The sequence below is a fragment of the Halichoerus grypus genome, chromosome 10 (genome assembly GCF_964656455.1).
Source record: "Halichoerus grypus chromosome 10, mHalGry1.hap1.1, whole genome shotgun sequence".
Classification (NCBI taxonomy): Eukaryota; Metazoa; Chordata; class Mammalia; order Carnivora; family Phocidae; genus Halichoerus; species Halichoerus grypus.
The window spans coordinates 138,589,537-138,616,328 of record NC_135721.1 but is presented as its reverse complement, the minus strand read 5'-3'; the positions used below and the strand labels follow the sequence as shown (position 1 = coordinate 138,616,328).

Sequence of the window (26,792 nt, the reverse complement as noted above, 5' to 3'; positions counted from 1 at the left end):
GCAGCCCCAGCCTGGACGGCAGGTGTGTGGGGCAACCGCTAGGGCTGACTCGCCACTGACTGCAGAGCTGCCCCTCTGTCCAGCGTTTCCCTTCTGCAGAGCCCACCCCGAGAGCTGCAGAGGCTCAGGTTACCACAGAAACTTGGAGGGATCCGTACGCCGATGCCCACGTTGTTCCTACTCAGAGATGAATGGGGGCTTGTTTGCTATACTCAAGTGCTGGAAAGTTGTCAGTACGTGGGTTACGACAGCTTTTCTTTAGCAAAACCACATTATGGCTTCAGGAAGCGTTGGTCCCATTTGAGGCTCGGTGTGGTCGTTGCCCGTTTACCTTGGATGGGGCCAGATTTCCATCCTGGGGTCCTGCTTAGGTTTCAGGGAGGATCACAAATCCCTGAAAATGTGCTTAAAACGTGTGCAGGTTTGCCCTTTTCTGAGAAGAGGCTCTGTATCTTCCCCTTTAATTTGTTGAGGGCCCCTGGCCCCCAGGAGGCAGCTGAGCGGCTGCTGACAGCAGGTGGCAGTAGGGGCACTCGGTGTCCCTTCTGTGTGGAGGCTGGTGCCTGTGCTGTGCCCCCTGGGGAGACAGAGGGGCTGGGGCAGTGTTGCCAGGAGTCCTCTGGACGGCGGGGTCTCCGGAGGAGGAGCCGAGGGTTGCCATGGTGCCCGCATCCTCCCTCTCTCTTCCCTCCCTCCATGTGTTAGGACAGGTGCCCAGCCATCTGGTGCCAGCTGAGTGGCTCCCCGCGACACCTTGGTCGCTCCCGGGTGTCCCGGCACAGCCCCCAGCTCCCTGCGTGGGAGCCCCAGGTCTTGAGGGGCCTCCGTGGACGCTGCCTCCCACGGCCCCACCAAGCCTGCTCTCAGAACAGTTTCTGTTGGGGGAGGCTCGAGGAAGACTTGGGTTTAAAATACAACAAACAGAAGAGACGCAGGAGGGTCCTGGGGACCGCATCGTTTGAGGCTCCGTTTCTAGAATCAGAACGTGTGGGGACCCAGCCTGTGGACGCTGGTCAGCAGTGAACGTCTGAGCAGTGGTCTTCATGGTTGGGGTTTGTGGAAGGCTGTGACGGGAAGGTGGACCGTTCGTGGTGGTCTGTGGAGCCACTGAGTTGGGAGGCAGAGAGCCCTCAGCCCAGGACGGGGAAGGGGGTCCCTTCCGAGGGCGCAGCCCCCAGGACAGTGACCCATCAGTGAGGGTGTGTTCCACGTACGGAGGAAGGACACAGCTCAGCAAACCTTTTCCACCGTGACACCATTGGTTATGTTTTTATTTACTTGATTGCTCTAGAACACCAGAGAATTCAGAAAAATATGAGGAATTAAAATCGCAATCCTCTCCCTCCACTGACCACCTGTCCCCCCTCTCTGACCACCTGTCCCCCTTCACTGACCACCCCATCCCACTTCCCTGCACTGACCGCCCATCCCCCCACTGACCACCTGTCCCCCTCACTGACCAACCCATCCCCCTTCGCCGTACTGACCACCTGTCCCCTGACCGCCCGTCCCCTGCACTGACCGCCCGTACCCCCGCACTGACCGCCCGTCCCCTGCACTGACCGCCCGTACCCCCGCACTGACCACCCGTACCCCCCACTGACCGCCCGTACCCCGCACTGACCGCCCGTACCCCCGCACTGACCGCCCATACCCCCCCACTGACCACACTGACCGCCCGTCCCCCCGCACTGACCGCCGTCCCCCCCGCACTGACCGCCATCCCCCCGCACTGACCGCACTGACCGCCGTCCCCCCGCACTGACCGCCTGTCCCCCCCGCACTGACCGCCATCCCCCCGCACTGACCGCACTGACCGCCGTCCCCCCGCACTGACCGCCTGTCCCCCCCGCACTGACCGCCCGTCCCCCCGCACTGACTGCCATCCCCCCGCACTGACCGCACTGACCGCCTGTCCCCCCGCACTGACCGCCATCCCCCCGCACTGACCACACTGACCGCCCGTCCCCCCGCACTGACCGCCCGTCCCCCCGCACTGACCGCCATCCCCCCGCACTGACCGCACTGACCGCCCGTCCCCCCGCCCTGACCGCCGTCCCCCCGCACTGACCGCCATCCCCCTGCACTTACCGCACTGACCGCCATCCCCCCGCACTGACCGCCATCCCCCCGCACTGACCGCACTGACCGCCCGTCCCCCCGCCCTGACCGCCGTCCCCCTGCACTGACCGCCGTCCCCCTGCACTGACCGCACTGACCGCCCGTCCCCCCGCACTGACCGCCCGTCCCCCCGCACTGACCGCCATCCCCCCGCACTGACCGCACTGACCGCCCGTCCCCCCGCACTGACCGCCATCCCCCCGCACTGACCGCACTGACCGCCTGTCTCCCCGCACTGACCGCCTGTCCCCCCCGCACTGACCGCCCGTCCCCCCGCACTGACCGCCATCCCCCCGCACTGACCGCACTGACCGCCTGTCCCCCTGCACTGACCGCCATCCCCCTGCACTGACCGCACTGACCGCCATCCCCCCGCACTGACCGCCATCCCCCCGCACTGACCGCACTGACCGCCCGTCCCCCCGCCCTGACCGCCGTCCCCCTGCACTGACCGCCATCCCCCTGCACTGACCGCACTGACCGCCCGTCCCCCCGCCCTGACCGCCATCCCCCCGCACTGACCGCCCGTCCCCCCGCCCTGACCGCCATCCCCCCGCACTGACCGCACTGACCGCCATCCCCCCGCACTGACCGCACTGACCGCCCGTCCCCCCGCCCTGACCGCCGTCCCCCCGCACTGACCGCCATCCCCCCGCACTGACCGCACTGACCGCCCGTCCCCCCGCCCTGACCGCCGTCCCCCCTGCACTGACCGCCGTCCCCCCGCACTGACCGCCTGTCCCCCGCGCACTGACCGCACTGACCGCCCGTCCCCCCGCACTGACCGCCGTCCCCCCGCACTGACCGCACTGACCGCCCGTCCCCCCGCACTGACCGCCGTCCCCCCGCACTGACCGCACTGACCGCCCGTCCCCCCGCACTGACCGCCGTCCCCCCGCACTGACCGCACTGACCGCCGTCCCCCCGCACTGACCGCCCGTCCCCCCGCAGGTCCACAGCAAGGACAAGAAGTACGTGTGCAAGTTGTGCAGCCGCGTGTTCATGTCGGCCGCGAGCGTGGGCATCAAGCACGGCTCGCGGCGCCACGGCGTATGTGCCGACTGCGCGGGCCGAGGCGTGGCCGGGCCCCTGGACGGCGGTGGCACGGAGGGCTCCCCCGAGCTGTTCCCTGGCGATGGGCCCTACCTGGAAGACCCCGACGACCCGCGGGGGGAGGGCGAGGAGGAGCTGTGTGAGGACGAGGATGAGGTGGGCCTGGCCCACGAGGACGCGCTGCTGGCGGCCGAGAAGGAGGACGAGGACTCGCCGCGGGGACCCGGCAGCCCCCCGGGGGCGCCCGACAAGGACTTCTGGATCTCCTAGGCCGCGGGTTGGGGGCGGGGGCGGGGGCGGTGCCACCCCTCCAGTGCGCGCGCGTGCGTGTGTGCGGGCGTGTGTGTGTCCGTGTGCGTGTGTGCGCGCGTGCGTGTGCGTGTGCGTGTCCCTAGGGATCTGCTCTCGCCTGGGGCCCGGCCACGCTGAGCCCCCTTTGTTCTGCTCCTGCCCCAGACACACACCCAGAAACCGGCCCCGCAGGCTCGGAAGCAGGCATGACCCCAGCAAGTAAGGGCTCCGGGACCGAACGGGATGTTGGGGGGCACAGGGTGGGTTTGAGCAGAGGGGGAGCACACGTTCCCTCACGTCTGCGGGGACCAAGGGAGGGTTCCCAGCAGGTACGTGTAGATAGGGCATGCACCATGGCCCGATGGCCGGGTCAAGGTCGGGGCTGGGCGGGGTCATGAGCGTGGTCCCCGAGGCCACGGGTCCAAGGGGTGTTAAGGAAGGTGTTGCATACACCCGATGTCCAGTGCTGGAGTCTCCCCCGCCCCCTGCTCTGCTCCCCCTTTCTCAGCAGCCTGGTCACTGCCTGCGGCCACCACCGCAGCCTTCTGCCGCTGCCGTGGCGGCCCGCGGAATCCAGGTCCAGTGTACAGAAAGCCCCGTGGCCCTCCTGCCTCTGGGCTCTGGTGCTTCACATACAACAGCTGCAGAAGCCCCTGCTGGGGCCGAGGACTCCCAGGTGCTATCATCCGGTGGAGGCCGCCAGGTGGGGACCGACGTGCCACGCTCCTCTGGTGCAGGGCTCAGCGCGCCCCGCTGCTGGCCACTCAGGGCCCTTTGGGGCGCCTGGGCTCTTCGTTCCACGTGCACTTCCTTGGGGAGCCCGGGGGCGGCCTCGTCCCCTCGGCTCTGCCGTCCTTTCGTGCCCAGGCCCCTCCTGCTGGCCCCTCCTGGGGGCCCTTGCCTTGTTGCTGCTAACACTGGAGGTGGGGATCCTGACAGCCGTGCGCTGCTCACACCTCCCCGCGTGGGTAACCAAACTTTTTAAGTCGTCAGAGACATAGTTGAGGTAGTTACATAAAATTATTTTGTTTGGCATTATTTTTCTGACGTGACAAAACCTAGCGTCTTTCCTTCAGCTTGTCAGTCCTTCTGTTGTCTTTGTAGATGAGCTCACCGCCTCTTTGTGATTGGTTTTTTCTGAGTGAAAAGCAAGGGCCCCGCTGTGAGGACCCTGCCCTGGGCCGCAGGACCCGCCCTGGTCTGTCCCCTCCCCCGGTAAGGCTGTCGCGGACCACACTTCACTACTCAGACATTCCGTCGTGCGCCCGCACGGCTCAGGCGCAGGCAGGCCCGTCGGGCACGGGCTCCTCTGGGGGCTCAGCACGAGCCCCGCTGGGGGCAGTGTTTCTACGTTCTCTTTTTCCACGGACTGTAAGCTTCTACCAGGCTGGTCACCGTGTCACATCTATTCTTTTTAGGTGGAAAAAGGAGAATCCCCCGAGCCCCTAACTTAGGTTCCGGGGGTGGCCTGGAGCTCGCCTCCCCGGCTGCCGCTGGGGTGCGGGGGGCCTCCCGGGCGGGTAGAGGGCGTGGCCAGAGCCGCCGCCCGCACTCCTGTCCTCCGAGGGGACGTGCGGAGCCCTCGCGGGCTGCCCTGCCGGCTCCTCCTGACACGGCGGGTGGGGCGTGGGGGGCGAGGCCGGTGCAGGGGCTCTGGGACCCACTTCCCTTGCTGCCTTTCTCCAGTGGGGCCCCGGGCTGCACCCCTCACAGGGCCCTCAGAACTGTGTACCTCCCCGACTTTCTGACCCCTTTTCTAAACAGACCTACTTTCTTATAAATGTATTTGGAAACCAGGCCTTTGCTACCCACAGCGTCTCTGGGTTTTGTACTGGTCCCACCGCTCAGGCCGTCCTGCCCACACCTGGGCCGTCTCTGCCTCCGCACTCAGGACACCTCGCTCTTTCCGACCCGCTCGCTCCCTGCTCTGGACCACCCTTGCTGACCTTTCTGGGGGGTCGCTCTCAGTGCCACAGGGGCATTTTCTTCCTTAAAACCAATACTGTACTGGAAAACCGAGGGCCCCACTCCTGCCCACCAAGCTCGCAAGGCGTGTGCTGCGAGGCAGGCTCGCGGTCCGACACAGTTTGCCGCCGTCGACGGAAATGAAGGCATCCCCTCTCAGGAGGCGTGGAGGGAAAAGACGTGTAATGAAGGGTTTTTTTACGTGACTGGTTTTTTTTTAAATCAATGTTTAAACTAATAAATATTTTTTTATGAAGAGGAAAAAAATGTGTAGATTACATTTCACGTTTTGTACTTTTTTGTTTGTGTCTGTCTGTATTTTGGTGTTTGCAACACCAAAGTGGAAAATGCAGTCCGTTGAGTGGTGAGTTCTTTGGGGTGGGGGGGGGCAGGGAACCCGTATGACTTTTGTATCAAGCTCTGGATCCTGACCAGGTTGTATATTTGGACTCTGGGTTTTGGGAAACAGTCATAACACTGCCAGGACTGAATAGGGACCTCGACTCGAGAGACACGGCTACTCCTTCCAACTTTGCACATCTTCCTTTTTAAAAAAGAAACTGAGAAAAGGCAAAAACTGGAACTTTTTGCAATATGATGAAAGATAATCTTATTTTCGCTCATTCTGTGACATGTGCAACGCTTAAGAAAGCCATACTTACTGGTTGTTGTTATTTTTTAGATTCTATACTGTGTTTTGTGTGTGGCCCTTTCAGAACCACTTGCAGTGAGGGTGCTGTGTGTGTGCTTTTCTGAAATATTTATTTTTTCAACATGCTTTCAACCTGTCAACAAAAACAAAACAAACAAGGGCAGTGTTTGAAAATTGTTGGTTTTCTTTCCCTTGGGGATAATCTATATTATATCAACTTTATATTATCATAAACCTGTGTTTGTATTGGAGATGTGTTTAATATTTGGGAGAAGAGACTTCGGTGATCGGTTGGCAGAAAATCGCAGCTGTTGCAGCGTGTAGCCACAGGGCAGGTGGACGGCACCTTCCTGTCTGCCGGGGCGAGCTCTGGGCCTGCCTGGGGGTCTCCTTCCTGTGACGGGTCAGCTTCGACCTTCTTGCAAAGCTTCCACTTTCAATAAACTGGGAAATTGCTGCTCAAGCGGACGCCTCGTGAGTGTTTCACAGTGTCCCCTCCTCCCGTGTCAGGAAGTGAGCCCTCTGCGGTCTGTTGGCTGGCCTCCCTGCTCTGCCCACCCACCACCCCTGCCTCTGGCAGGGTCTCAGTTCCCCCCAGGAGGCAGACACGGCTTCTGGAAAAACCCCAAATCTTTAATTTTTCTCCTTGCCTGGCGCGGCCCAGACTCGAGACACCTGAGCTTCGCAAACAAGATACAAACGTCAGCGCCCGGGGCCCTCGAACCATCGGGTTAAGTGCGGGCAGGGGAGGCCCCTCCCTGACACCCCTCAAAGTGCATCACAGACCGGCCCCCGTGTGGCCCTGAAGTTGGCCCATCAGCACCCTGACCAGTCCATGGGCTGACAGGCAGGGAGGGCGGCCACCCCCGGGGACCCCGGGCCAAGGGGACAGCCGTGAGGTTCGGCTTTAGTGCAAAAGGCTGGTTTCTTCAGAGGCACTTTGAGTGGTGGGACCCCCCCCCCAAACCTCTGGGGGTCCAGGGTCACCAAACTTCCCCCACCATTAAAAAGCAGACCCTGCCGCAGGAGTGCCCGGCTGGGGGCTGGGGTAGCTTATTTTCTCCTCGGCAGAGTCCTGGGGAGCGGGGCAGCAGCTTGGGGTGGGCGCGGGCGCGCATGCTCAGTCCAGGAAGCGCTGGCACGCCTTCTTCCAGCGGCAGGCTGTGCACCACAGGTCCCGGTGCTCCATGCCGTACACCTTCCGGCACTTCTTGGCGTCACCCCGGGGCTTCCTGGGGGGACGCAGAGGAGACGCGGGCTCATGCTAGGCCGGGACCCTCCCTGCCGGACACCTGCCCCGGCCCCTCAACACGTACGCACCTTGGGTTGGCACCAAGCTTGGAGGGCAGGGTTGGCACACAGGTCCTGATGGCGGGGGGCCGTGGCTCCAGGCGGATGGGGGCCAGGCAGCCCTGAGAGGAGACACAGCTGTGTCCTCTCCCCCGTCCCGAGCACCCCGAGACTCACCCCGAGCTGCTGCCTGTGGCCTCACCCACCTGGTAGGTGTCGTCACCGCGGCACCCCGCAGGGGGTGCCCCAGAGCTCAGCACGGGGACTGGGGGCAGGGCCAGCGGCCGCAGCAGGCTGGACAGGGTCGGGGGCTCTGGCAGCTCCAGGCGGGGGAAGGCGGGTGGCGCGGAGGCTGTGGGGGACACTGGGGACAGGCTGGACAGCCCGTCTGTCAGCACATCCATGCCAACGTCCAGCTCTGTGTAGTAGAAGTCCTCCTCCCCGTCGCTCTGCTCTGGCTCTGCCTGCCGCCTGCGGGGGACACGGTGGGTGGGAGCTGAAGCCTTGGCCCCCCTGGCTTGCCCCCCCCCCCCCGCCAGCCCCACCGCACCCCAGGTGCACCAGGCGGATGTGTCTCTGCATCCCGGAGGCCGTGCTCAGCACCTTCCCACACCGCTTCCACAGACACTGGAACAGGACCTGCACTGAGCTCTGGGTGACAAGGGCTGGTGGTCAGGCATGGCCGCGCGTCCACCCCGCCCTGAGGGCTGCCTCAGGCTCACCTTCCTCTTCCTTGGGGCAGGTTCCCCAAATAGGAAATGGGCTGCCTCAGAGGGCAGTGGGGGTGACGGGGTAGATGGAGAGGACTGGTCGCTGGCCAGGTCCCAGCCCCAGTCTCCGCTGCAGCTGCCCAGTGGCCGCACCAGGGCCTCCTTCCAGGGCTCCAAGCCAGGCTCTGTGGGGACACACCGGCAGCCGTGTTAGGGCTTCCGTCGGGCTCGGGCTGCTCTTCAGAGGCTGCCGCTGCAAGCCCCTTAACTCTGCGCCTCCGCCCGTTCACCTGGTCACAGGTGAGCCACGTCTTTTGGAGGAAGCAGTGGCCGGGAGGACTAGCCTCCTCAACACAGGGACATCCTGTGTGGGGAGACGCCTGGCCAGCCAGGGGGAAATGCACAGGTCACAGGCCCGCAGACTGGGACACACTGAGAGGCACTGGGGGTCCTGATGTCTGTCTCAGGCCTCAAGAGGTCTATTTAGAAGGTGGTGTTCCAGGCAAAGGGGTTCTGCTTGCCCCAAGGGGTGGGCAACCACAGGGTCCCGGAGACCCCAGGCCAGGTGTCTCAGTCTCACCTGGGCTACAGGCTGCAGCTGGGGCCCCCAGCAGGAGGGGGCTGGTGGACAGACTTGTGAGGGCAGCCGCAGCCATGACCTCATCCAGTCGGGATTTTTCTGGGGGGGCTCTGGAAGAGATGTGGGTGGCGTCCAGCAAGTACTCCAAGCTCCTCCCCTAGCCCAGCACACGTGCAGGCCTGGGCACTGTGTGTGTGTGTGTGTGTGTGTGTGTTTGTGTGGCCCGGCTCCCTCCCTCCAGGCACTGGGCTGGAGGCCCGTCTCCACCCCCAGCTCGGATTACAGAGACCAAATCTCCAGGAACCACCAGACACAGGGCCCAGGCTGGGGTCTCCCTGAAGCCTGAGTTCTCTGCAGCCTGGGCTTTGTTCCACGGTGGCTCCTTCAGGCCCAGGCGCTGGACAGGGGTCTGAGGCCCCACCCCCAGGCCGGGCCAGGCGAGGCCAGGCCGGGCCCAGCCCTCCCCCCAATCACACAGTAACCAGGGTTGTGCAACAGCAGCTGCGGCCGCGCCAGGCCTGCGAGGGAGGGACCAGCCAGCAGCAGCCAGGGGAGACAAGCTGGGTCCCCAGGCCCCAGCAGGCCAGGCCACAGCCCGCCTCTACCTGAGAAGCCAGCTTTGGGTGTGGGGCCCCCAGGAGGGTTTTAGGCAGGGCTAGGAGATGGCCGTCAGAAGCCCTGGGATTCCTGGACCGTCAACCTCACGTCAGCGGGCAGCCTCTACGGCACAGAGACTGACAGGGGCCCCCTCCCAGCTCTGCGCTCTGGCCCCCAGAGCTTGGGGGCGCACGGGGCACGACACACTGGTAATTTCTGCTCCACTCCTCCAGCGCTGGAGAGCTGGGGAGGGGGACAGAAACCCCAGGTCGGGGCCCTGACCTGCCCTCCACCAAGACCCCTCCACGCTCCGTGGGGTGGGGCTCGAGAAGGCACGTGCCCGCGCCCCACCCACCACCCCTGCGCACACCAGCGCACGTGTGCGCACGCCCACCTCGGCCTGGCGCGATAGACCCTGGCTCACCTCTGCCCTGGCACCGGGATGTGCGCCGACGGCTTCGGGGGCCCCACCGCCGCCCCCGCCCACGTCCCCGGGACCCCTAGGTTGGCGGCTCGCGGCTCCGGCTCCCGAGGCAGCACGAACTCCAAGCCCGCAAAGCCGCCGCCCACGGCAGGGCCCTGCGGAAGGGGCAGGCTCAGCGCAGGCGGCGGCACGGGGGTTCCCAGCCCCCACCCCGGATCCGCTCCGCACCCGCCCCCCAAACCGGCTGCGGCCGGTGGGGACGGCGCAGCCCCGCCCCCGGCCCCGCCCCCGGCCCGGCGCGGCGGGAAGCGCTCCCGGGCCGCCCGGCCCGGCACTGCCAGGCCCGCGGACACGCGCGGACCGCCACGGCCGCCCCGCCCCCCGGGGCCCAAAGTTTGTGCAGCCCCGACGCCATCTTTGCAGCGAGGGAGTTTGGTCGGCGCCCCGCCCCCCGGCGCCCGGTACCTGCGGCGGCGCGGGCACCGATACGGGCGCGGCCGCGGGGTCCCGGCCGGCGGCACGGGGCGGGGGGCGCCCGCAGCCCGGAACGGGCAGCGGAGGGCGCTCGGCCTCCATGGCCAGCCGGCCGGCCGGGTGCCGAGGCTGCAGCGGCGAGGGCGGACGCTCGGGACACGGCCCCCCAGGCCGGGCCGGGCCGGGCTGGCCGGGCCGCCGACCCCTGCCCTCGATCGGCCGCCGTCCGCGCCGCGCGGCCGGGAGGCTGCCGGCCGGCCACGCCCCCTTCGCGCGGCTCGCGCGCCCCGCCTCGCGGCCCCGCCCCTGGCGCACGCCCATTGGCTCGCGCGCTGTATCAACATTCCGAGGTGGACCGCGGCCCGGGCCAGCCGCGCTCCCATTGGCTTGCGCTCCGAGGCCCGGCCCCCGAGCCGGCCGCAGCCGCGCGGCCTGGGGAAAGGGCCCCGCTCGCGGCACCGCCGGTTCCTGTCGGTCCCTCGCCCCTGCGGAGCCCGGGGTGCCCGTGTGCCCCCGCCGCCGGGGAGGGCCGGCTTACTCGCGGGTGTGCCTGCGCGCAGAGCTGCCAGATCCGGGGAAGGGGTCGCGTCTCCTTGGCGGGCTTCCCGGGAGCAGGTTATTCTTTAACGCACGACTGCCCACCTACCCCGTACCTTATGTAACACCAGGGGCTGGGCGGCGGAGCCCTCCCTCAGTGTTCAGGGTCCAAGTCCCACCCTGGGGCGGTCAGCTCGCGGGCCGGCTGCAACACGTGCTAAGACTGACTTGGCCTGGGGACCACCACCCCTAGAGCTAGCTTCCCTTCCCCACACTGTCTTCTGAAACTGACCAGCTGCGCACAGCTTCAGGCGGCAGGGCCCAGACACCCCAGGCAGGAGTGCCCTTCAGACAATCCCTGCCAACCTTCCCAGGCCTTCAAGAAAAGTAGGCTGTGAGGCACGGCTGTATTCATCCTCCCTGCGCTGGGGATTTATTAAGACCTTGGGAGAGGCTAAGAGGCCAGGGCAGCCAGGACCCCCAGGGACCTCAAAGGCTGGAAGCCTTGGGATCTGGACTTTGTGCTGCCAACTTCGGGGGGCGGGGATAGGGAATGGGGGTTGGGCAGTACTCTGGAAGAAGGAACGCTATACTTGGTTGTTCAAGGCAGATGGGGAGTTGGAGACCCCTCCCTAGGTTGAGGCTGGGGAAGCCTGCATAGGTGCACTCATGCTAACAGCTAGAGCAGGAGGGCTCCAGGTGCTGCGGGGGGCGGGCATCTCCTGGATACTCTCATACACATTTTCCAGGAGGCCATCATCCTTGCCGGGGCCCCTGAGTGGGAGGGTCTCGTAGGACTGGTCACTTCCCAGAGGCGGAATTACTCCCCTGCCCTTCGGGTCCAGCTGGTCTGTGGCAGGTCCTGGGTCCCTCTTTTTAGGCTTCCTGACTCTGGAGTACAGGATGTCCACCTGGGAGAGAGGAAGCCAACCCAAGGAGGGGTCAGCACCATATACTCCTTCAAGGACCTGCACAGCCCTACCCGCCCTACCCCATCCACTCCAATTTACCTGAACAGCTGGGGTCAGCTTGGCCTTCCCCTGCCCCAGGCTTTGGGGGCCCTGATCTGTTTCCTTGAGCTTCTGGATACAAGCATACTCAGCCACCTCAGGTCTGGCCTCAGGCCCAGGCCTGGCACAGCTGCTGGTTAGCCGTGCCCCTGCCCACACCACAGGGCTGGCTGCCAGGCTGGCCCTGGGGATTGCAGCCAGCCCCACATTGGAATAGGTGGCCTCGGGGCAGATGGAGGGTGAGGCGGCAGCAGGCATTGCCTGGGGCAGTTCCCGGTGTGAGAAGGCTGCCATAGGCCTGCTGGGGCCTCTGGACACCTCCAGCCATTGTGGGTGCAGGATATCCATGCTGGCAGGCCGCGGAGCTAGGGGTCAAGACAGAGGTTACTGGGGCAGGGGGGCAGGGAACCGATGCGGGGGAGCCGCGGAGCTGCTCCAGGGTGCAAGCCCCGCCCACCCCCGGTCCCGCCCCTCCCGGCTGGGCTCACCTCTGCAGCCACCAGGGCCCCGATGCAGCTCGTGCAGTCTGGTGTCCGACTTGCTGAGGGTGCAGAAGTGGTGTCGTCTCAGCAGTGACTGGGGGCAAGGAAGGCTGGTGGGTCCTGTGCTGGCCCCGCCCTGGCCCCCGGGACAGCCTGGCACTCACCGCTTCCGCTGGCATCACACCGCCCTGGGGCCTGGCCCGCTGCCTCTGCACCCGCTTCCTGGGGGCAAGAGTCTCATCAGGCCAGGGAGGCAGAGATGGGGGGCTGAGGTGCCAGGCTCCGGTGCAAGGCCCAGTAGGGAGGCTCACGCACAGAGCCAAACCTGCTTGGAGCCATGCCCCACACCAAACCCAGGTCAGGGATGACATACCTGTGGCAGGCCGTGCACAGTGTCCACAGCCAGAGGGACAGGGCAAGGCACCCGAGGACCCAGAGGGCAGGAGGGGCTGAGGGCACCTGTGGCCCCATCCTGCGAAGCCGCAGGTAGGCCTGGGGGCAAGAAGACAGGGTGCTGGAGGCGGAGAGGCTGGGCACCTAGCTGGCAGCCCCCCTGCTGCACCTCACGCTGCTGCGCAGTCTCCTCCCCCTGGGGCGCGCTGACTCAGCACACAGGAAACCCCAAGCTCCACAGCCCCTCCTTCCTACAGAAGCATGGAGTCCAGGCCCTAGCAGCTACCTTCCCACCTCTGAAGGGGGGCTCCTCGTGACACGGAAGGAGGTGTGCTCTGCTTGGCCCCATGGGTACCTGAGTGGGCGAGGATGACCCAAACGGTAGCTGAGCATGGCCGGTGAGGAGGGGCAGGGGAGTTGTGAGCAGGCCAAGGGCCTGCGGTGGGCACCGTAGCCTGAACTTGGGACCTAGGGAGGTCCTGAGGTCACACCCTAGGCCCTCTAAGGCACAGGCCACTGTCTCAGATGGTGCGCCCCTAGCCATCCACTGCTGAGCTTTGTCCCCCGAGGGGCTGGATAGGCAGGGGAGGGGTCAGCAGGCAGGGAGAGGTTGCTTTGTCCCATGACTGCCCCCACCCCACTTCTCCCTGGCTCTCCACCCCTCCCCTCCAACTGTCCCTGCCATCGAATCATGGTCTTCTTCCTGGGATCTTAGCAGAGCTGCTGGGGTGGGGTCTCTAGAGACGGGGGCCAGTCTGCCCAGACCCAGGGGGAGTGGGCTTAGCTCGTAAGAGGGTCTGGGATGGCTAACCTGGTCCTCCCAGACCCCAACCCTCAGCTGCTCCCAGGAGGGCACCAAGGGGTCTGGGGACCTGACCAGGGTGGAAGCCAGAACAGGCACTTACCAAGGCCTGCGCGTGGCGGCCCCTCCTCAGCCCCGTGTGGAGCAGGCCCGGCGGCCTGGGCACCCCGCGAAGTGCCTCTGTACAGCCCTCAGCCGCGCTCCCCGCCTCACTTCCTGCCTGTGCATCTCCCTACATCTCCCCAAGCAGCCACTCAACGCTCTGCAGCCATCGCTCCTGCCGCAGCCCCCGTGGGGGGTCTAGACATCACTTGGCAGGTGTATGCAGCACGCCAGCGCTGCTCCCAGAGCCTGACTCGTGGTCTCCGCCCCCCGTGAGGTGGGCACGCACCGGTGAGGAGACAGGCACAGCACGGGAGCTGGGCGGTCTCGTGGCCGCTGAATCCTGGGGCTGAACCCAGGCTCTCAGACTTCCAAACCCACCCCACCAGGTCCTCCTGCCTCATTCATGGTGCTTCCCGAGGACGCATCTGGCCACGACCTCCTCCCCCTGCCGTAGCATCAAGTCCCACACACTTGGGGGGGTCAGGCAACGTGGGGGAGGGGCTGCTGGCAGAGCCCCACCCAAGAGAGCAAGGAGAATGCCAGCCTTTGGGCCCTCCGCCTCTGGGCAGGGGGCAGCGCCTCACTCAGGGCCCCTCCAGCCTGGCCCCATGGCCCTGTGCAGAGACCCCTCTGCCCCCAAAGACCCCACAAGCCAGCTGAGCCTTCACTGAAAGACACAACACGATCACTTTAATGTCTTTGCGAAGGAGACCCCCTAAGACACTGGCAGGGGGGCTCAACGGGCAAGTTAAGTGTCCAGATGTGACCCCTGCAGCCCCATCTCCATTCAGCAGTGTCCACATGCCCTGGGCCAGGGAGAAGGCTGGCCATGGGCCTAGGCTGGGAGCAGGGGCCCCTCTTCCAGTAGCATCTAGTTGCTGGGTGACAGCTAGTCTTCCAGAGGGCAGCCAGGAGCTGGGGGCCCTGAGCTCTGTCCACTGCGTGCACAGGGGCTCTAGAACTCAGTCATCTTCTTGTGGGTGTCTGCTTTCCTCTGCTCGCGCTGCAGGCCTGCCTCCTGGGCCTGGAGCTGCCCCAGCTCCCGCTGGGCTCCCATCAGCCTCTGCTGCAGCTGGGCTGCCGTCACACTGTGCCTAAACAGGAGCCTGCCGTTCAGCATGGGCTGCTGGGCCACCGGCACGAAGCCCCCACAGTGCTGTGGCCACTGCCCATCCTCCTCCAGGCATCAGACCCTCCTCAGACAGCCACCACCCTCGGTCAGAGCAATCTCCCGCGTGGGAACCGTGGGCTGAAGGCACTCCCACCCTGGGGTACACCCTCTGCCCTGGGTTCGGCCCCACACGTACCGGCCGGTGTTTCGGGCGAGGGCCTTCTGGATGCCCTGGATGTCCCGCTGGATTTGCTCGATCTTCTTCTCAGTCTGGAAGAGCTGCAGGCTCAGGGCCCGCTTGGCACTCTTGCTGGCATGGTATATTTCCTTGCCGCTCCTCCTCCCTGGGGGGGCCCCCTTAGCCTCCAGGGCCCCAGGGGCCCGGCACTGCAGCTTTTCGTTCAGAAAGTCAAACACACTACGAGGGGGAGGACGCCCACCCCCGCTCCCCCGGCATCTCGGGGGCCTCCGGGTTCCAGGCATGCTGCCCTTGGTCCTCTCCTGCAGGATCTCTGCACACTGGTCCAGCGACTTCCCTCGAGGAAGCACCACAGCATGGATGGGCTCCACCCGGCCCTCTGCATGTCGGCCCAAACCTGGGGGCACACAGGACTAGCGCTGTTGCTGCTGGACCTGAGCGGGGCTGTAGCCGCCCCCTCCCCTCCCCAGGGCAGCACACACTCACCCTTGCCAAACTCGTAGCCCATCTTGGCCAGGAGTCTGGAGCCAATGCCCCGTGTGTGCACCTCCCAGCCAGCAAAAGCGGAGCTGCAGGTCCCGTGGTCGGCAGCACCGGGTTCCACCACTGCAGGAAACAGGGCAGTGGCTCGGCCCCACTGGACATGGAGCACCCTGGGCTCCAGCCCATGTTAGCCCAAGAGCTCAGCTCTGGCCCAGGGCTGTGATGCCTGGCACCTCAGGCTCTCCATCGATTGCTCAGACCTGTCGTTGGCACGTGACTCTTAAGGCCGAGCACTGGCAGAGTGGGGCAGAGTCTGCTGCATCCCTCCCCACACCTCAGCGCCACCCCCCAGGTCACATGGCAGCCCCTCCCCCCTGGAGCCCTCCCCTGACCCACCTTCTCAGGCGGTGAGCTCCCCTCCTCCCCTGGTAGAAGGTCACCACCGACTTCATGGCTCAGTCCTCCCCGCCGCCCCCGTGGACACAGGAGTTCAGAAACTACCAACTCACAGAACAGATTCCACAGGAATATCTCCTCTCCACATCCTAACTGACCCCTCGGGAGGGCTGGACACCTCCAGCTATTCCTGAAACTCTCCTGTCCCTGGCTGTCCGGACCCAGCCTCCCCTCTATCCACCAGACACCCGGCCCACGGGGAGACCACTGGAAGGAGCTGCTCCTGCCTGCACTCCACGCCCCACCGGCCCCGTCTTACACGCCGACTTGCATGTCAGCCCTGCCTCGGCACACACCGCTTCGGCGTGCACGGTGTGGAGTTGTAACCCTCACATGTGCTCCCTGAAGACAAGGGCCAGGTCTCTGCCTCTGTGGGTCTCAGGACCTGCCCCCCAGCCTGCACACGCTCTCTCATCTCCCCCACCTGCTCAGGCATGAGCGCCCCCTCTGCTGAGCACAGCCCACCTCCCTGCAGCCACACTGTCCAACGGGTTCGACGGTCACAGGCCCTGCCAGCCGGAAGCCTCGCAGGTCGACTGCTGCCAATGCTTCCCCTTCCTGGCTTCTGGGACCCTGACCTGCTGCCGTACCTCTGGCATAGCTTGGGTCATCCGCGTCGCCACTGTCGGAGTCCGAGGACCCTGCGGGGTCCGTGCGCAGTGGGGGCAGGATGCCGTCCCCCTCCACCACGGCCTCCTTCAGCAGCAGTGAGTCAAACCTGACTGTGTAGTAGCCGTTATCCACATCTGGAGGCAGGGGACAAAAAGACAGGCCAGGTCAATGGCCTCAACAGGTGGTAGGAACCACACTGAGTGTTGGAAGGAAGGTGGGACCGAGGTTGAGGGTGGCCTCGCTCCACCTGGGCATGCAACGGGGCTCTCCAGTAAGAGCCCTGTCTGAGAGGCCTGTGGGCAGCCTCACCGGTTATCCGAGCCGGGTACCAGAGGCCGTCCTGCTGCTTGGCCAGACATGCAGAGCCGGCCTGGAGGGAGCTCAGGTCTGGGTCCTGGAAGGGGCGCAGCTCGTCCACAGAGACCACTTGCCCATGGGAGAACCTGCCAAGACAACCACAGGGGACAGGGGCTCAGACACAGCGCACTAGGGGCAAGTGAACCCAGGAGAACCAGGTCCACCTGCCTGGGCACTGCCGTGAAGGGAGGGAGAGACGGGAAACAAACGGACACACACACGCGCAAGCACGCGTGTCCACACACACAGCCCCGCACACAGACACAGGCAGGTGCATGCAAGACGCACACTCTCTCCTTTGCAGGATGGATCTGGCCACCCTGAGGACAAGATGCTTTGCACTACTCTCCAGCTTTCTGGGCTAGAGTAACGACGTGGTGGGCAGACACCCGTGGGACTAAAGCTCCCCATCGCCTCTCCACCAGACAGGAGGCCCTGACACTAACAGATAATCAAGGCAGGTGTGTGTGTGTGTGCGCGCTCACAGGACTGAGTCCTTCCCAAACCAAGTGGGAGAACACAGTTGTAACAGTGATGTCCTGACCTTTAGATTTCAGTGAACCAGTGAGATTAAAACCAAAACTGAGAGAGGGAGAGGAGGGGGGATGAAGGCGGCGAAGAAAGAGGAAGAAATGTGGGGACAAAGGACTACAAGCTTCAACTCTGCCAAATAAAGGCATGAAAGACTAACCACATATCCACTCTACTGTGCCAGCATTTCAAAGAGAAAACTGTTTTAACCCTACAAGAGCAATCAAGGACTTGCATTCACCCCGCGACGCAGAGACAAGAGGGCCGTGGCAAGTCCTTCCAGGCGGAAATTGGTGGTGGCACAGGGGATGGAAAAGACAGGGTTCCACCCTCTCACAGGTGGACAAAGATGGCCTCAGACACCTCCCCTGGCAAGATTCCGGGCAGTTCCTTCTGCTACCTGTCCTCAGGCCCTCAGGACACTGCCAATGACCGAGCAGCACCAGCATCTGCAAGACTGGGCCCCAGACGCACTGCAGTGGTGACTCTGCTTGAAGATCCTTGTTCAACCAAGGAGCAACACAATGTGTTCAAAAGGGGAGACCAACACCCAGGACTGAGTTCAGCCAAATACCCACTTCAACACTCCCACAGACGCACGCCTCCACAGACATGCATGCCCGCACGTGCCCCCACAGACACCCCCAGACATGTACCCCCCAGACATGCGTGCCCCTGCACACACACATCCCCTCACGCCTGCCCCCACAGACACGTGCACCCACACACACCCCCAGACATGCGCCCCCAGACATGCACCCCCAGACACGCACCCCCAGACACGTGTGCCCCCACAAGCCCCCCCAGACACACCCCACAGACAAGCACACCCCAGACACATGCCCCCCCACGCCCCAACACACACACCCCAGACACGCACACGCACCCTCAGACACATGCACCCCCACAGACATATGCCCCCACAGACACCACCAATTAAAATTTCTCTGCAGGAATCTTCAGTGATAACAGAAGCCTGAAAATTTGGTATACTCCTTAACCTGGGAAAGCACGTCTAAGAAATGATTCTAGAAAAATAATAATGAAAGTATGCAAAGATTTGGCTCAAAGGATGTTAACCAAATACCAAAAGACTTGGAAATAACCTAAATTTCTAACCATGGGGTGTAGTTAATGGCATATCCATAAAATGAATTTAAAACTAAGACAATGGGCAAATTGATCAATGGAATGAAAAAGAGCACCTGGGAAGAGCACCATGCACACAAAAAACTTCCTATGTGACAGAGGAAATACTACAAACAAGTGAGGAAAGGACAGACTACTGGTTTCATAAGGAAAAGATTAGAAACTGGTTTCCTGTGTTAAAAACCCCAACTCAATCACCTACCGCACAACATTCACAGAAATGCATTCCAGAATACACAAATCTTGAACCTCAAAACAAGTATTTAGAACTATAAAGAAGGTTCTGAGTTAGAGCTGTGGCCAAGTATAGAAAAACAAGGCTAAAACTGAGCAAAGTGGTCCAAACTCACAGCTTCAGAACTCTGGAAATGGAACGAAACAGACAACATGTTGGTTAGTCATTATTTTTGAAAAAGTGCCCAACTTTGGGACAGAACGGGAGGTGGGAACGTCTGCAGCCCTCACAGTGGGGGAAGCTTCCTGTACGGCAGGAAGTGAGACCCAGGGCCCTGGTGGCTTGTGGGCCCAGCTGGAGTGGGCCCTGCTGTTAACAGGGGGTATTTAGCAAGTACCTAACAGGTACTTCAGGACCAGAAAATTAAACGACCACGTAAGAGCTCCACCCTCCAAACACCCCTGCTTCTCCAGGAAACATTGTGCATGCATCGGGAGCTCCAAGAGATGCCAGGGTCAAGTGAAAGTCAAGAGAGATGGGGGGCTGGCTGAACTTGGAATGTGCCCCCCAACCCACAAAGATTGATTGACCGATGGGGAGAAGACTTTTGGGAAAGAGTGTTTGAGAATAACCTCTGCCTAAATCATTGGCTGGCCGCTAAGCCATACAGACACAGAAGTGACTCCTAAAAAGCCAGGCTAAAAAGTAAATATGAATTTAGGGGCGCCTGGGTGGCTCAGTCGTTAGGCGTCTGCCTTCGGCTCAGGTCATGATCTCAGGATCCTGGGATCGAGCCCCGCATCAGGCTCCCTGCTCAGCGGGAAGCCTGCTTCTCCCTCTCCTACTCCCCCTGCTTATGTTCCCTCTATCGCTGTGTCTCTCTCTGTCAAATAAAAAAAAAAAAAAACTTAAAAAAAAAATAATAAAAAGTAAATATGAATTTAAAGATCTGAGTAGAGATACCAGAAGCTGCATGCTATGAGGGGGAACAGACTTCGTAATTTAGGTCCAGAAAACATACCAAGATAAAGCGAAATACTGAGGAAAATGATTCAGAGTTGCTATAAGATATTATCTGAAATGTACAGTTTTCAATAAAAACTTAGGAGACAGGCAAACAGTAAAGTGTGACCCACACTTAGGAAAAAAACTGTTGATAGAATCTGAGTGGGCCCAAATGTTGAATCTTGCAAAGACCTCCAAGCAGATAGTCTAAGTATGTTCAAAGAACTAAACGAAAATATAATGATAATGATTCAGGAAACAGTGAATCTTAAAACATACATAGAAAATATATAAAAGGAATAAAGTGGAAATTCCAGAGTTGAAGTCAGTAACTGAAACGAACTACTCACTAGATGGAACATTTCTGGTTCCCAGCCTGGTGTGTAAGAAGCTGGGAAGTTGCCACTTTGTTCTAACCACAGGCAAAAAGCTGAACAAAATGAAAAAAATCACTAACTCTTCTTAGATCCATAAGAGAAGAAAGGTCACAGGGCAAACTGCTATGCCAAATTTGGAGAGACCAATAGGCAGACATTGAGAATCACAACTTACCAGCACAGTAAGCCCCCGGCAGGAACCACTGCAGGACCCAGTGCTAGAAGGGCGACCCTGACTGTGACTGAGAGCTGCTTGGTGGCTCGGTATGGACAAGTCTGGGGGCTCTCACACTTTTTTTTTTAAGGTTTTATTTATTTATTTGAGAGAGAGAGAGACAGAGAGAGACAGAGAGGGAAAGAGAGAGAGAACAAGCAGGGGAGGAGCAGAGGGAGAAGCAGACTCCCCGCTGAACTCGATCCCAGGACCCTGAGATCATGACCTGAGCCGAAGGCAGATGCTTCACCGACTGAGCCACCCAGGTGGCCCAGGGCCCTCATACTTCTGTGAGTTTTAGTCCAGGAGCTCTACCAGGTTCTCAAAGTGAATACTGCAGGGAGAGGGGGAAAGGAACCATCTTGAAATACCTCAGAGCACTCTACTCTGTTCTTCTTAACAAGGCCTGTCCTCAGGGGAAGCTGTTTAACCGGAGCCTAATCTGATGGAGTTTTATCAGAACCTAGTTGAACTGGGGGTTAGAGAAACACCCAAATCCAGCCCAGTCCAGCCATCCTGTGCCATCTAAGTGGGGCATGTGCATGACTGAGAAGTCCACGTGCAGTTCATAATCCAGGGGCAGAGGTTCACTAAAAGCCTGTGATCTCATCGGAGGGCTGCAGAATGCTTCCTGTCTCACATCTTACCACCATGTTACTAAAGGCCCATTTACAAGTACAGTTCCTTTAATCCAAAAACAAAAAAAATCCTGAAAGCAGCAAAAGAGAAGACCCTCTTCATGTACAAGTGTTCCTCAATAAGGTTAACTGCCTTCTCATCAGAAGCTATGGGGGCCAGAAGGCAGTGGGATGACAGGATGACATATTTAAAGTCCTGAAAGGAAAAAACAAACCCTGTCAACCAAGAATTCTATATCTGCCAAAACTATCCTTTGAAAGAGAAATGAAGACATTCCCATATAAATAAAAGCAGAGGGAGTTCATTGCTCATATACCTGCCCTACAAGGAATGCTAAAGGGAGTCCTTCAGACTGAAACAAAAAGACACCAGACCATAACTCAAGCCATATGAACACTGATAAAAACAACTACATAGGTAAATATAAAAGCCAGTATTATTATTCCTTTTTTTGGGGAGGGTTTGCAACTCATCTTTTTTCCTCTATGTGATTTATTTATTTATTTTTTTTTTTTAAAGATTTTATTTATTTATTTGACAGAGAGAGACACAGCGAGAGAGGGAGCACAAGCAGGGGGAGTGGGAGAAGGAGAAGCAGGCTTCCCGCGGAGCAGAGAGCCCGATGTGGGGCTCGATCCCAGGACGCTGGGATCATGACCTGAGCCGAAGGCAGACGCTTAACGACTGAGCCACCCAGGCGCCCCAATTCCTCTATGTGATTTAAAAGACAAATGCATGAGACGATACTCATAAATCTGTATTTCTGGGCACACGAGTACAAAGATGTAATTTGTAACAGTAAGAACATGGGGGGTGGACTGTATGGTAGAGTTTCTGTATACTATTGAAGCTAAACTGACATTATTCAAACTAGATTGTTAATTATAATCCAGACGGTGTCATTAAAAAAAATAACAAATATATGTCAAAAAAAATCAAAGAGAATCAAAGTGATAGAGTGGAAAAAACAAACACCAAAGAAAGCAATAATGAAGAAACTGAGAAGCAAATGACATAAGGCCTACAGAAAACAAATAATGGGGCACCCGGCTGGCTCAGTTGTGGAGCGTGCGACTCTTGATCTTGTGAGTTCGAGCCCCACATTGGGTGTAGAAATTAGTTAAAAATAAAATCTGGGGCGCCTGGGTGGCTCAGTCATTAAGCGTCTGCCTTCAGCTCAGGTCGTGATCCCAGGGTCCTGGGATCGAGCCCCATATCAGGCTCCCTGCTCAGCGGGAAGCCTGCTTCTCCCTCTCCCACTCCCCCTGCTTATGTTCCTGCTCTTGCTATCTCTCTTTGTGAAATAAATAAAATATAAAAAAATCTTAAAAAAAAAGAAAAAAATAATAAGATAACTGAGATCAGTCTTTATCAGTAACTACTTTAAATGCAAGCAGAGTACATAAACTCCAATTAAAAGACAACTGGAAGGATGGATAAAAAGAAGGACCAAATTCTATGCTATCTATAAGAGACTCATTTTGGGGCCCAAAGACAACAATACGTTAGAAGTTACTATATACGTCTTTCATACAAATGTTGTAACATGAACGTTTGAAAAGTTGGGGATACTTGTATAGAAAATCAGAATCTCAATAGATTGAAATCTGTCAAATTGAAATTTGTCAAATATATTGAAATCCATGAGTACATAGGATATTAGAAATATTTTTTTAAAGCTAATTTATTACCTTCTCAGGATGAAAGAAAACCAATTCATTATCTTGGAAATGAAGTAAAGAAAACAGAAAAATCCAGCATTTATCCTGCATGTTTGTATGAACTGTTCCTCTGGGTAGCCAAATCACAGATGGGGGAAAGCATCTCTTTATGGCTAGTAAATGAAAATGAACAGACAGACAGATCTCTGCTTTGCAGTTCCCACTGCATCAGTGCATTAGGCTCTGATCACCAATGGCATCCAGGGCTGCTACCATCACAACAGAAAAACCAGACACCAAGAACGTCTTGATGAAAGAACAGCACCTAGAGTCTGGCCAAAGACGGTGAACCTGAATGCTCAGCTCCCTCGATCCAGCTGCCAGCTTGCAGAGGAACGTGCTGGACCAGTGGTGTTCAATGATGGGCCAAAGGGCCCAGTCCTTCAGCAAACTGTGAGGCCAGGAGAGGCAGGAAGAAGGGTGTGGACAGCCAGATTCAGACACAGCAGCTTAGTGAACAAGATTCTACTGCAGTGTTCACACCACAGTCACACCTGAGTGACAAGCTGGAACAAACACAAGGAGGACACCAGAATAAAGGTCCGGAATAGTGGCCGTTCTTGGAGTTGGGAGCAGACTGCATTTGGTTTGAGATGCATGGAGTGGCTTCGGGGGTGGTTGGCAAATTTGCAGTGGTGAGCTGAGTGGTGACTGCTGGGAGGTTACAGTAATCCCTATACTATGTCCTGACTTCCCACATCTGATTTTATTCTACAGCAAGGTAAAAAGTTAACATCTACTGTGAGCTTACAACATGTAAGGTACTGTTCTAAATTCTTTGCACATATTAATGCATTCCATTCTCCCAACAGCTAGGAAAGACAATTCTCATTTCTGTTTTACAGATAAGGAGACTGAAATACAGAAATTAAGTTATAACAAATGTACGAAAAGATGCTACATCTCATTAGGATTCAAGGAAAAACAAATTCAATCATGATACCATTTTCCCAGCTTTCAGTAGGCAGGAATCTGCAAATCGGATAATATTACCACAGGCAATTATAGAGAGAACTAGGGACTAGGAACCGTACTTCATATGGAAACGGAAACTCTGCATACGCTCTCTACATGGGTTAGGTACTAGGGAAATTTCCGGCAGGTACATAAGAAGACACGTACTAAGATGTTCACAGCAAGTTGTTTGTAAAAAAAAAAAAAAAAACTGGAAAACATCAGAAAGGAATAGAATAAATAAAATGTGGCATATTCGTGAGGGAAAAAACATAGCAGTTAAAATGAACTAAATAGCTCTGTAGATAACATGGATGTCTCTCACAAACACCCATAGTGAAAAAGGCAGGCTGCAAAATGAACCATACTGTATAATACCACTTGTTTTAAAAATAGCATAAGTATGTATTCTTTGTATATACACTCATGTCTGTGAAGAGCTAATATTTGCTAGAGGGAAACTGAGTTGTGATCATAGCCTCCCAGGATGGGGAGGGGCTGTGCCAGAGTGGGAAGTCAAGGGCATTTCAAAGTTATCTATTTTGTTTTGTTTTTAAAAATGTAAAGCAGGGGTGCCCGGGTGGCTCAGTCAGTTGGGCATCCGAGTCTTGGTTTCAGTTCAGGTCAAGGTCTCAGGGTCAGGCTCTGCGCTCAGCAGGGAGTCGGCTTGACACACTCTCTCTCCCTCTCCTTCTGCCCCTCCCCACCCCACACATGCACATTCTCTCTCACAAATAAATCTTTAAAAAAATAAATAGGGGCGCCTGGGTGGCTCAGTCGCTGGGCGTCTGCCTTCGGCTCAGGTCATGATCCCAGGGTCCTGGGATCGAGCCCCGCGTCGGGCTCCCTGCTCGGCGGGAAGCCTGCTTCTCCCTCTCCCACTCCCCCTGCTTGTATTCCTGCTCTCGCTATCTCTCTCTCTCTGTCAAATGAATAAATAAAATCTTAAAAAGTAATAATAATAATAAAAAAATAAATAAATAAATAAATAAATAAAATAAAAACGCAAAGCAAATGCCCGATAATGGCTCATCAGTCGGCGGTGGCGAGTGGGCGTTGTAGGCTGCATCAGTCGGGCCTAAAGCTAACAGAGCAGGCAGCATGGGGAGGCCCAGCAGCTGGGGGCCGTCTCAGAGCTGGCCTCCCCCGGTGCAGGCTCGCATGCCGCCCCTCTGAGCCAGGCAACCTTAGCCATAGGTGGGCCCACCTCTCGGAGTTGCTGCACAGATGAGTTAATACGGGTCCAACTCCAGGAGCAGTGCCTGGCCCAGAGAACGGCACAGGGATGTGTCACCCAGGGGCGGAGAGGTACCCCAGAGGTGCTAATGGCAGAAAAGACAAGAGAGGTTACTGCTCTGTTCCTTGACCAAGTTGTTCACCAGCACGTGGATAGGTCCGTTTTGTGAAAACTCATCAAGTACGTTTACGATTTACGCACTTTCTGTATAAACGGGACACTTCGATGAAACAGGGAAAGAAAGAAGTGCAGAAAAACGTGTCAAACACCACTCCGGACCCAGCAACAGTCTATAAAGAAAGACAATGACCAAAGAACTAGAGATAGTTTCCCTGGAATATTGACAAAAAAGGAAAATTATCTACCATACGTTTCGGTAACTGTTCCTTCCAAAGAGGAAGTAAAAAGGAGTAAGAGCAAAGTTATGCACTTACAGAAAAAAAGACATTGTTGCAACAATTGTGGAAATCCCAATTTGAACAAAACATTACTGCTAAATTTGTAAGGGGTGTGTCCTTAAGTATTTATAGACGAAAAAACCCCCCCAATAATTTCTAAAATTTGCTTTAAAATAGTCCAGGGAAACAAAAGTAAGAGAAGAGCCAAACGGAGCCTGGCAAGAGCTGGTCCACAATAAAGCCGGGTATCGAGGTGTAGACAGGGCGCTGCGCTCTCCAGTTCCGTGACAAAGTCTATTTACAAGTTCTACCCTAAAAAATGAAACTAGTGATGGGTGGGGGGGCATCCTTTGACTCAAGAAAATCCAGTGATCATTCGACCGAGGACAACGCTGTGCGGAGCCACCAGCCCCCAGAGCTCTCTCCTGGTCAGACCCATGACGACCCTGAGCCTGCGGGCGAGTCCTCGCGCCCCCGCACGGCCCCGGGGAGTTACCTGCAGTTCTCCTGGAAGCGGCACTTTCCCTCCAGGAAGAACGGGCAGGGCTTCAAGGACTTGTGAGTGGGGTACAGGTAGAGCACCCGGACGCCCGTGGAGCCATCGCCGGCCTCCTCCGTGCCCACAATCATAGCGTTGTGATACTCCAGGGTGCCCCAGGAGCTGTAGTAGGGCGCGTTCACCTTCCTCCCACTCCACTCCTCCTCCTCGTCCTCCCCCTCTTCCTCCTCCTGCCCAGGCCCGCTGGGTTCTGGCTTTGCCTCTGGTTCAGGAACGGTCTCCAGCTCTGTCCCGGGGGCTACAGGCACCTCCACCCCTTCAGCAATGGCCTTCTGGAAAGCCAGGTACTCAGCATCGTCCTGGGCCGGGTGCTCTCCATCCAGTGCGGCCAGCACCTTGCTCTTCCTGACAGATACCAGGCTGGCCTCGGTGAGCTCGATGAGCTCCTTCAGGTTCCCCTGCAGCTGGCGCAGGTCGGCCAGCTCGGAGGGATCCAGGCCGGCACCCAGCGCCAGCTCCACCTGCTGCAGCTGGGCGTCGTAGGTCTGGAGGGCGGTCTGCAGGCTCTCCTCGTCCATCCTGAAAGGACGGAAGGCAGGGGCGGGTCCCTGGGTCCTCAGCGGGAGGCGCGGGAGCCAGAGCTGCAAGGAGGAGAAGCCGCTGAGCCCCGGATCGGCCGCCCCTATTGCCAGGCCACCTCCGCGGGGCTGACAGCCAGCCCTGCGCCCGCAGCTGCGCTCGGCGATCCTCACAACAGCCTGCGGAGCCGACGCGGTGCTCCCTCCCGTTTTAGGGACGAGAAAAAGGGCTGGGGAGCTTCTCGGACCGGCCGCTGGCCCACAGCCTCAGCTCCCTGCCCTCCGCGCCCGGCGCCCCCCGCCCCGCGGCCCTACCCCCTCGGGCTCCGCTCCGGCCGCGGCCTCCCCGCCCCCGGCCCGTCTCCGCTCGACCTGTCACCTCGGGCCCCGGCCCCGTCGCCCCAGATCGCGCCCCCTCGCCCGGGTCGGGCCCCTCCTCCGCGCGGGCTCCCGGCTGCCGCCATAGAGACCCCGCCGGCCTCACCGGCTACAGCGACCGGCGCCCCGCTTCCGCCCTCGCAGCCCACCGGCACTTCCTCCCGAGCGCCGCCGCCGCCGCCGCCGCCGGAAGTGCCTCGCGCGGGGAGCGCCGGGACGCGGCGCGCGGGGAG

At 59.2% G+C, this 26,792-nt stretch overlaps 4 protein-coding genes across 8 annotated transcripts in view; 1 reads left to right on the top strand and 3 right to left on the bottom strand.

Moving 5' to 3' along the window:
* ZBTB46 (zinc finger and BTB domain containing 46) overlaps positions 1–6,545 on the top strand; it is a 65,568-nt gene extending 59,023 nt beyond the window's left edge. Inside the window, exons 5-6 of one of the 4 annotated variants that reach the window (XR_013442126.1) lie at positions 3,073–3,684; positions 3,974–6,545. Coding sequence is in view for 1 of the 4 variants with exons in the window: in XM_078057388.1 (XP_077913514.1) it covers positions 3,073–3,444 (372 nt within the window). In the remaining 3 variants the exon portion in view is untranslated. Of the gene's footprint in view, positions 1–3,072 lie in introns of all 4 variants that reach the window. The other 3 variants (XR_013442127.1, XR_013442128.1, XM_078057388.1) reach the window with 3 other exon arrangements.
* Positions 6,546–6,694: 149 nt separating this feature from the next.
* SLC2A4RG (SLC2A4 regulator) lies at positions 6,695–10,493 on the bottom strand. Its single transcript, XM_036084663.2, has 8 exons — positions 10,149–10,493; positions 9,684–9,838; positions 8,663–8,772; positions 8,095–8,267; positions 7,923–8,023; positions 7,579–7,843; positions 7,403–7,494; positions 6,695–7,314 (listed from the first exon to the last, which is right to left on the bottom strand). The coding sequence occupies exons 1-8, from the start codon at positions 10,476–10,478 to the stop codon at positions 7,203–7,205; spliced, it is 1,338 nt and encodes a 445-aa protein (XP_035940556.2). The 5' UTR covers positions 10,479–10,493; the 3' UTR covers positions 6,695–7,202.
* Positions 10,494–11,100: 607 nt separating this feature from the next.
* On the bottom strand, positions 11,101–14,037 carry LIME1 (Lck interacting transmembrane adaptor 1). Of its 2 annotated transcripts, none has more exons than XM_036085254.2 (6): positions 13,693–14,037; positions 12,560–12,678; positions 12,351–12,408; positions 12,193–12,280; positions 11,705–12,069; positions 11,101–11,605 (listed from the first exon to the last, which is right to left on the bottom strand). In XM_036085254.2, the coding sequence occupies exons 1-6, from the start codon at positions 13,885–13,887 to the stop codon at positions 11,327–11,329; spliced, it is 1,104 nt and encodes a 367-aa protein (XP_035941147.1). In that variant the 5' UTR covers positions 13,888–14,037; the 3' UTR covers positions 11,101–11,326. The 2 variants fall into 2 exon arrangements, with proteins under 2 accessions (XP_035941147.1, XP_035941162.1); XM_036085269.2 differs by lacking the exon at positions 13,693–14,037 and adding an exon at positions 13,485–13,675.
* Positions 14,038–14,154: 117 nt separating this feature from the next.
* Positions 14,155–26,786, bottom strand: ZGPAT (zinc finger CCCH-type and G-patch domain containing). The gene is made up of 7 exons (XM_036085241.2): positions 26,666–26,786; positions 25,601–26,244; positions 16,657–16,790; positions 16,326–16,481; positions 15,283–15,402; positions 14,794–15,193; positions 14,155–14,580 (listed from the first exon to the last, which is right to left on the bottom strand). The coding sequence occupies exons 2-7, from the start codon at positions 26,179–26,181 to the stop codon at positions 14,442–14,444; spliced, it is 1,530 nt and encodes a 509-aa protein (XP_035941134.1). The 5' UTR covers positions 26,182–26,244; positions 26,666–26,786; the 3' UTR covers positions 14,155–14,441.
* Between the last annotated feature and the right edge of the window lie 6 nt (positions 26,787–26,792).